General features: G+C 39.2%; 1 protein-coding gene across 1 annotated transcript; it reads right to left on the bottom strand.

The window, feature by feature from the left end:
* Positions 1 to 2,646: 2,646 nt before the first annotated feature.
* Positions 2,647 to 9,009, bottom strand: LOC128655233 (guanine nucleotide-binding protein G(i) subunit alpha-3-like). Its single transcript, XM_053708902.1, has 2 exons — positions 7,609 to 9,009; positions 2,647 to 5,125 (listed from the first exon to the last, which is right to left on the bottom strand). Exon 1 carries the CDS (start codon positions 8,776 to 8,778, stop codon positions 7,732 to 7,734), a length of 1,047 nt encoding a protein of 348 aa, XP_053564877.1. The 5' UTR covers positions 8,779 to 9,009; the 3' UTR covers positions 2,647 to 5,125; positions 7,609 to 7,731.
* Positions 9,010 to 10,046: the final 1,037 nt, after the last annotated feature.

Genomic DNA, 10,046 nt, shown 5'->3' with positions numbered 1-10,046 from the left:
TATGCTCGAGTCGCGGAAGAAAAGTGAGCGGTGCACCTGTACCTGTCAGACTCGTAATACCAGCGGGCGTTAAAAAGCAGCTTTGGGACCCCTCAACGCTGCTTTTTAAGGCTAACGCAAGACTCGTAATCTAGGCGATAGCATTTTATTTATTTTAGTTATGAGAGTGGCATGTTACCTATTATATAAACAGTGCCCTCCACTAATATTGGCACCCTTGGTAAATATAAGCAAAGAAGGCTGTGAAAAATGGTCTTTATTGTTTAAAGGAACAGTATACACCAATTTTCATATAACTGCATGTAATATTCACTACTATAAAGAATAATATGCACAGATACTGATATAAAAATCTAGTATAAAACCGTTAAAAACTTACTTAGAAGCTCCCAGTTTAGCTCTGTTAAAAAGGTAGCTTGAAAGCCCACTGCAAGTGGGAAATAGAAGACGCTCCCCCTTCCTCTGCATATGAAAAGACCCTTTACACAAACAGGAGCAAACTAGAGTAGGTATACATCAGTATTCTCCTAAAACTTTGGGGCTTGGTTAGGAGTCAGAACAATGTTATTTTAAAAAAATAAGCAAAACTATACATTTGTTTTTATTTTTAAAAAAACTGTATGAACTATATAAATGGATCACCTACCAAACATTTATGCAAATAAAAATCTAGTGTATAATGTCCCTTTAAATTAAAAGAGAGAAGCGCTTAACCTGGGAACGAACAGTAGCATAATAGCTTGTTCTATGGCTAGTTACCACCCAAGAAGCAGCCTCTTTTTGTTCAACAAGTGCCTTTCACAGAGAAAACTTTCCTGTAGTATATCAGTCTGATCCTGACTTCACAATACAGTCCAGCCTCGAAATACCAGGCAATCCCTCTCTGAACAAGAGAAACGGCAAATCCCCAGATGTATGTTTCGGCCTATTGTGGGCCTCGTCAGTGAGTTGCAGCCATATCCCTCTAGGCACACTTAGCAACGGGTCCATGTCTGGATTCCCGCATCACACTTAGGGAGACTTCCCTAAGAGTAATAATTTGCATAAATTAAAAGAGAGAAGTGCTCAACCTGAGAACGAACAATAGCATAATAGCTTGTTGTATGGCTAGTTACCACCCAAGAAGCAGCCTCTTTTTGCTCAACGTGCCTTTCACAGAGAAGAACTTTCCTGTAAAATATCAGTATGATCCTGACTCAACAGTATAGTCCAGCCCTGAAATACCAGGCAATCCCTCTCTGAACAAGGGAAACGGCAAAACCCCAGATGTACATTTCAGCCTAGTGTGGGCCTCGTGATTGAGGTGCAGCCATATCCCTCTGGGCACACTGAGCAACGGGTCCACGTCTGGATTCCCGCATCACACTTAGGGAGACTTCCCTAAGAGTCATAATTTGCATAAATTATTCCTTTAACCTTTTGATCTTTTGCTAAGCAAATACACAAAAATACACAGGTTTATCCATAAAAAACAAAATATTTGTTAAATATGTGTGCCACAATTATTGGCACCCTTTTAATCAATACTTTGTGGGCATGAGGTACTTTTCCATATGGATACCTCTGTGTGTGCCAAACCCACCTCTGGTGTTTATTGGCAAAAGGCTCTATTTTGGTTTTATCTAATCATAGAACCCAATCCCATTTGCAGTTCCAATAGTGTCTGGCAAACTGAAGACGCTTGAGTTTGTTTCTGTATGAGAGTCTTGAAACCCTTCCAACAACTTGTGGTGACATAGGTGACATTGGATTGTAGTTTTGGAGACTTTCTGACCCCAAGATACAACTAACTTCTGCAATTCTCCAGCTGTGATCCTTGGAGATATTTTATCCACTGGAACCATCCTCTTCGCAGTGTGTTGAGACAATATAGAGCACATGTGTCCTCTTCCAGGTTGATTCATAACATTTCCAGTTGACTCAAACTTCTTAATTATTGCCCTTATGGTGGAAATGAGCGTTTTCAATGCTTTTGCTATTTTCTTATAGCCATTTCCCATTTTGTGAAGCTCAACAACCTTTTGCTGCACATCACAGCTATATTCCTTGGTCTTACCCATTGTGATGAATGACTAAGGGAATTTGGCCTGTGTTACCTCATATTTATACCCCTGTGAAACAGGAAGCCATGATTGAACAATTTCCTGTTCCTAGTCACCCATGTGTACTAAAAAATGTAAAATATAAATGGGAATATACTTAAAATATAATAATAATAATATTAATTCATGGGGTGCCAATAATTGTGCCACACATATATTTACCAATTTTATTTATTTTTTGATAAATCTGTGTTGTGTTTGCAATTGTTTGATATCCATGAGAGCAGAGTATTTTGTGTATTTTTTAACAAAAGATCAAAAGGTTAAACTACAAAGGTAATTTTTCACAACCTTCTTTGCTCATATTTACCAAGAGTGCCAATATTACTGGGGGCACTGTACATGTTTGGTATCTGCGTGCTTAGAAGAGATTTTGGAACTTTACCCTCAGAGACAGATTTTCTGCAAACTGCCTATATATAATTCAAATGTGGATATTCAGAGGAACTAGTTGTTTTCTATTAAAAAGCAAACAAACATTTATTTTCAGTGAAAGGAATGAAATTGTTAAAAAATGATAATGTATAATAAGAAACCAAACCACTTTTTTAATTTTCTCCCATTTATTGTATCATATCTTGACCTAAAAGAAAAATACTGTGAAAACAGGCACCATAACAAGTCACATTTGACTCAGATCTTTATTTCACTCCTCACATTCAGTCCTTGGCTAAAGCCTTGCGCTTCCACCTTAAAAACATCTCTAAAATTAGACACTTCCTTACACAAGACACAACTAAGATTTTAATCCACTCTCTCATTTTTCCCGCCTCGATTACTGCAACTCTGTCCCCTCTGGTCTCCCCACCTGCCGCCTAGCTCCTTTACAATCCATAATGAATGCTTCTGCCAGACTCATCTTCCTTACACGTCGCTCTTCATCTGCTGCTCTTCTCTGCCAATCCCTTTACTGGCTTCCTCTTGCCTCTAGGAACAAACACAAAATTCTCATTCTGACATACAAAGCCCTCAACTGCACTGCTCCACCCTATATCTCAGACCTTGTCTCCAGATACTCTCCCTCCCGTCCCCTTCACTCTGCTCATGACCTCCTACTCTCCTCCTCTCTGGTTACCTCATCGCACTCCCATTTAGAGAACTTCTCCAGACTGGCTCCCATCTTGTGGAACTCTCTGACTCGCTCCACAAGACTCTCTTCTAGTTTTGAAAGCTTCAAGCGCTCCCTAAAGACTCTACTGTTCAGGGATGCATACAACCTATGCTAACCTTACTTTATACCAGTTCCACTCCTCCATTGCTATCCCCTGAACCCCCTTAGCATGTAAGCCTAAGAGTCCAGCTGTTTGTAGATCACCTTCTTAAGAGCTGACTACAACAGTGCAACTCTTGGCAGGGCCCTCTACCCATTTGATCCTTATAATTGTTTTGTTGTACTCCCCCTTTGTTTATAGCGCTGCGGAATCTGTTGACACTCTACAAATAACCGATAATAATAATTGGCTCTGAAAGCGCTGCGGAATATGTCTGCAATTTATAAATAAAGAATAATAATAATAATAATAATAATAAAGAAACCCAACAACATATAAGGGTGCGTTATCTTGTGTGTGGCTTTGCACAGAGAATAACGCACAATCTGCCATTACAAATGGATGGTTAAATATTCATATAACCAGAGCATCGTAACGCAGCCGAAACTTGTTTAGCGCAACCTATCGTTTTAAAGGGCCCCTAAACACAAATTGTAAACTACATGATTTTGAACCTTCATATCTGACGATAATTTTACAATGAAAACTGCAGCTTTATTTTGTCAAATGATTACATTGTTTTATGTTAATTCATTTCACTGATTTCCCCGTCCCCCAGAACAAAAGAATCCCTACTAACCAATCACAAAACTAATATTCAGATAGTATAGCACAAACTCTGTTTGCACATGTGCAGTTAAAATAGGCAGGGGAAGCCTACCCTTATCTCTTCCCTTAAGGTGGTTTAGCACTGATTCAACTTAGTTATTATTGAAAATAATGCTTTTATTTCCTATCATGATTGTTGATGCAAAACTGAGAATCCACCTTTTACAACCCGGTGACTGCTGAGAATCTTAGTGAAGAGGGTGAAGTAAACTAAAGCTTACATACATTGCCTAAAATTATTAACCTAAACCTCCATGGAAGAAAGTGAAACAAGCACAATTTTTAGGTGTATTTTACAACAAAATAAATAATGAATGTATATTGCAATAATATTATACATTGTTGAAATGTCAAGTTTAATGATCCTTTAATTGATAGCACAAGGAGCACTATTAGTTCCCTCATTGTACTCATATTACAAGTGTTGAGTTACAAGTGTTGCACTTAAATGCAATTCAAAATACAGATGTAAAATTTAGCGCCTGAGATAAACAAGACCAGATTGGCCTACCAGGACACCAGGAGATTTCCCGGTGGGCTGCTGAGGCTGGCCAGATACTATTTAAGATGGTGGTGCTGCAGCTGTATCACCTCTCTTCTTTTTTTCCTCTCAGCTATACGTATTAAGGTCACAAAGTATTTCCTAGACCTTGTACCATTTAGTAACCTTCCTTTGAATTGTTTCTAGTGTCAAATGAAGTTACACTGTGAGACAGAATGACACATTGTTTGGAGTGTCTTCTCCAGATCACACTATGGATAATCATTTTCACACTGTAAAGGGGAGTCATGGATGAAACTGGGTTGTCCATCTGGTACCTATATAACAACAATCTAATATAACTTTATGCTGAAAAAAACTATAAGGGTAAAGAGTACCCAGTAATCCCTTTGAAAACATGGGGGCGTGAGCATTCTACAGACTCAACGGAAAATAAGACTGGTCTTTAAAATGATCCTGTGTGTTTATATTTTGCCAAAAACTGAATACAAAAACTGTTAAAAAAAAAAAAAGAGAAAACGATCCTGCTCAGAACACATTTCCAGGATATCCATTCTAGAGCACAGGTAAGATAAACAGCAGCCGCTGGAATTAACTCTTCTGTTGACGGAAATGTTTATGAGGACTGCCTTGTATAAATCCTGCATAAGAGAATAATAAAATAAAGGTGTAAGATAGGTAAAAATATTTAGCCTAAAAATGCCCAATCTCATTGTAATCAGTAGGTGTATTTACTCCACATTTAAAGTATACATTGAAAGCTTATCAATATTTTTTCCCTTCATAATCCACCATTAAAGTCTATATGGGAATCTTGTACATAGGTTATTTTTAAATGCACATTAAACCCACAAAATGTTTTCATGATTCAGATAGAGGATATATATGATTTTGAGCAACTGTTTAATATACTTTTATTATCGAATGTGCTTCATTCTTTTGGTATCCTTTGTTGAAAAGCATACCCAGGTAGGCTTAGGAGCTGTTAGCTAGTTGCTGATGACTGCACATATAAACATATTTTTATTGGCTTGCCAATGTGGTCAGCTAGCTCCCAGTAGTGCATTGCTGCATCTTCATTAAAAAACATCAAGAGGATAAAGCAAATTATATAATAGAAGTAAATTGGAAAAATGATTAAAATTGTAATCTCTGAATATATCTGAATCATAAAAGAAATGTGATGGGTTTCATATCCATTTCATTGCTTTTGAACAGGAATAGAAATGAATACACCTCATAGTTGGCTCCCAGGGTGAATACGAGGAGAAACATTAACTTACTCTGGGATATGGGTTATTCCAGCGTGTGCTATTACGTGTCAGATTTCCTTTGAATATAAAGTATTGTTAACACCAGAGTGGTCTGAAAACCATTATTAAGAAATGTGTTGTTTTTTTTCTGTACTTTCTGGTATCCAAGGGGTTAAAACGACATTAACCAAATAGCATATATCAGCAATTAAGCACTGCATCTGCATTGCAAAACCTTTTTGACAATATAATTTTGTTTGCACAATTTACGTGACTTGGAATTAAAAGAAGTACAGGAAAACACCTCTTGAAAAGTCTGGTAGAACTTATTATTATAATTTATTTATAAAGCGCCAATAGATTCTGCAGCGCTGCCCATGGGTACAAAAATAAAAGTCCAACGGAGGAACAATACAATAAAAGACAAAATTTTACAGAGAAATACAGGGGGAATTAAGGGCCCTATTCCTGTGGAAATTTACAATCTAGATATATTCCTAGTCTATTTTGCTGTGACCAATTAGGGAAGATATTAATGTATATCACAGTGTTGTTAATTAAACAATCTACTGGAAGATTAAGGGGACACTGTACGCTAGATTTTTCTTTGCATAAATGTTTTGTAGATTATCCATTTATATAGCCCATCTGGGAGTGTTATTGTAAAAATGTATAGTTTTACTTATTTTTTAATAACATTGTGCTGATTTTCAGACTCCTAACCAAGCCCAAAAATTGCAGCTGTAGACCCAGGTCTACAGATTCCAGCTGCTATTGTTTGTGTAATCTGTCTTTTCATATGCAGGGAAGGGGGAGGGGTAGGTTTGTCTGCTTTTTCTTTCTTTCCCAGCCCCTCATCAACAGTTCTAAACTGGAAGCCTCTAAGTAAGATTTAAAATGTTTTATACTAGATTTTTAGATCAGCATCTGTGCATATTCTTCTTTATAGTGGTGTCTATTACGTGCAGTTACATGAACATTGATGTACACTGTCCCTTTAAATGCTTAGTTTCATGATTCAGACAGAGCATGCAATATCAGTTTCCTTCTGGTTTCAAATTTACTTCATTCTCTTGGTATTCTTTGTTGAAAAACATACCTAGGTAGGCGCAGGAGCAGCAATGCACTACTGGCAACTAGCTGGTGATTAGTGGATACGCATATATGCCTCTTTAGCTAGCTCCCAATAGTGCATTGCTGTTGTAGAACTACCTTTGCAGGGTTAACACACAGTTAAAGGCCATTATAGAGGAATACTTACATGGTCTAATTTGCTAGAGAATGTTATTTTAACCACAAATATGTTAAACACATAGTTAAAGAACTGTTTTGGAGCACCAGAGCATTGTTGGTTCTGAACAGAAACTGCCGCTGACCCAATAAGAAGTAGCAGTTATGAGACCAGCAATGCTGTTTTTTTCCCACTATAAGGGCAATTTTAAGTACTGCTCAAATGTTACAGAAAACTGCTGGTCCGGAGCAGATTTGGCCAGTGAGCCAATCAGCAGCAGTTGTGGTTGTGATTGCCACGGCTGATTGGCCCCCATTTGGGACCAGCAGTTCTCTGCAGCTTCCAGTTGGTACTGTAACTATGTGTTTAACGCATTTATGGGGATTATAACACATAGACTTGCAGGGTCGGTAGTGTTTTTTTTTTTGTTTTTTTTTTAGAAAACAGATGCTCCTGTACTGAGGGGAAAAAAGAAACAAAACGTTTTTGTATTTTATGTTTGGGGGCGTGTCACTGTTTACCAACAAAATAGTGGGAGTTTTGCTTAACAACCAGTGAGCTTGTGACCCATGGACTAGATTTGCAGCAACAGTTACATTAAAAAGCAAAATAAACCTCTCATACATTTAAATACTAATACCTCCTCTGCATGACTGAAGTTGTAGCTTTTAATGGATCAGGTGACCTTTATGTGACAGACAGTTGGGCTGAGGATATTATTACCAGTAAGTCTTGTGTTTGACAGCATTTTGTCATTGTCACATTAGAATAATGGCGGCTTTGGCAAATTTGATAAAAATATTTTTTCTGTCACAGCAGCAAATACAAACTGAACTTCTTCTGTGTCTGTGACACACAGGAAATGCACTGAGATATCTTTAGTGTCACTTTTCTTATTAAGGGCCTCAAACTGGCAGATGATCCGTTTAGCCGCCTCTTCATATGTGCCACAGCCCTCGGGGAAGCAGCGCATCAATGGGTACTGACTGATATTGTTCTTAAAGAGATCCTTTTTAGTAAACAATATGATGATCATTGAATCAATGAACCATTCACTGTTGCAAATGCTATCAAATAGTTTCATACTCTCAGGCATGTGGTGCGTCTCCTTGTCCAACAGCTGGTAATAGTCACTTAGGGCCACACAGAAAATGACTGCTGCAGGGACTCCCTCAAAACAATGAATCCATTTTTTCCAACTTGATTTCTGGTTTCCGACATCTATCACTCTGTATCTCACATCCCCGGACATGAAACTTGCCTCAGTGATGCCAGCAGTGCTGACCTTGGTACGTAGCACATCTTGCTGGGTAGGGATATAATCCTGCTGACAGATCCTGCCCAGGTTACTGAGGAAATACAAGGCCGAGTCACTAAGTTGGTACTCACGTGAGCGACTGAAGCAAGTCTGCACCCCCACATCATCCCACAGTCTCTTTATAATACCAGTCAGCTCCTCAGACATTACCCCTTTCTCTGCACCTCTGGCAAACACTGCCAGCTGCTGGGCATCATCAGCTCTGGCTACATCTCCAAAACCAATGCCCAGGCTCTCCATGGCACTTACAATATCAGTGATATACTGTATGGTGTCACTGTATACAGCTGCTCTGTACTGTCTGCGTTCCTCCTCTGAGTAGTCCCCCTCATAGATAACCTTCATCTGCTTCATGATAGTGCTTTTCCCAGACTCCCTGGTACCGAGAAGTAGTAGTGTTACCTCTGATTTCCTTTTACCTCCATAATGCTGGAGGTTTCTGTCTATCATTTTACTCCTCCTGTTGGCTCTTGCGCTTGATGTGCAGCCCATGACTTAGCCAGTGACAGGCTCAGGGTCTGCAGTCTATCTGTTCCCTTCTCTGTGCTTCACAGAGCACCATTTCTCATGTTTGTCTTTCCCTCTGCACCTCCCAACTTCCTCTGCGGGCCGCGTGTTCTGTCACTCCCAGGTATTGCCTCATACCACTTTCACAACATCCTGTATCTGCTTCTGTGAACCCAACTAGGCCCCACATTCATCCCCTCTTAAAGGGACAGTAAAGTAAAAATTAGACATTCATGATTTAGACAGAACATACCATTTTAAACAACTTTCTACTTTACTTCTATTATGTAATTTGCTTCTTTCTCTTTTTATGCTTTGCTGAAAGTTTTTTTATAGGTAAGCTCAGGAGCAGCAAAGAACCTAGGTTCTTGCTGCTGATTGGTGGCTGCATATATAAACCGATTGTCATTGGCTCACCCATGTGTTCAGTTAGAAACCAGTAGTGCACTGCTGCTCCTTCAACAAATGATACCAAGAGAATGAAGGAAATGTGATAATAGAGGTAAACTGGAAAGTTGTTTAAAATTGTATGTTCTATCTAAATCATGAAAGAAAATTTTTGGGTTTCATGTCCCTTTAACCCCTTAACAACCAAGGACATGTCAGGCACGTCCTCCATTGGGTGTCAGTTAATGACCAAGGACGTGCCTGACATGTCCTCTGGGGATTAAAGCGCTGGAAGCAATCGTCATCGCTTCCAGACTCTTTCAGGGTATTGCAGTGATGCCTCGAAATTGAGGCATCACTGTAATACCCTTTTTTACCCACCGATACAGAAAGGGCCACACTGTGGCCCTCTCTGCATCGGTCATCGATGGTGCCAATCGTTGGTGGGTGGGAGCCATAGCAGGGAGGTGGGTGGGCGCGCATGTGCGTGCTGCTTCATTTGCCTAGTGTTAATTGTATGAGTCTATTCCGTAGGCCCCATCTGTGCAGGTTGAGTGCCTGAAAAGTTCCTGACCCCTTTTAAGCAGCAAAATGCCTATATAATGCCAATCATTTATTTATACTTTATAAAACAAAGCATGTTATTGGTTAAATCAATAATGTTTGTCATCAATAACACAGACACACACACAGAGACACACACAGACACAAAGAGACACACACACAGACAAACACAGCGGAGCCTGCTGACGCCTGTTGTGGATTTTGTAAATGTAATTTGCCTGCTCCCTGGTGGATGAACAGATGGTGAGAGTGCACTTTTTTGGGACTTATATATACACACAGAGAGAAGCACACTCACAGGA

Source organism: Bombina bombina, chromosome 1 (assembly GCF_027579735.1).
Source record: "Bombina bombina isolate aBomBom1 chromosome 1, aBomBom1.pri, whole genome shotgun sequence".
Classification (NCBI taxonomy): Eukaryota; Metazoa; Chordata; class Amphibia; order Anura; family Bombinatoridae; genus Bombina; species Bombina bombina.
Note: the sequence above shows the minus strand (reverse complement) of the source record. Positions and strands in the feature narration are given on the sequence as shown.

Coding starts and splice junctions, on each gene's coding strand:
- LOC128655233 (XM_053708902.1), bottom strand. CDS start 8,778: ATGGGCTGCACATCAAGCGCAAGAGCCAACAGGAGGAGTAAAATGATA.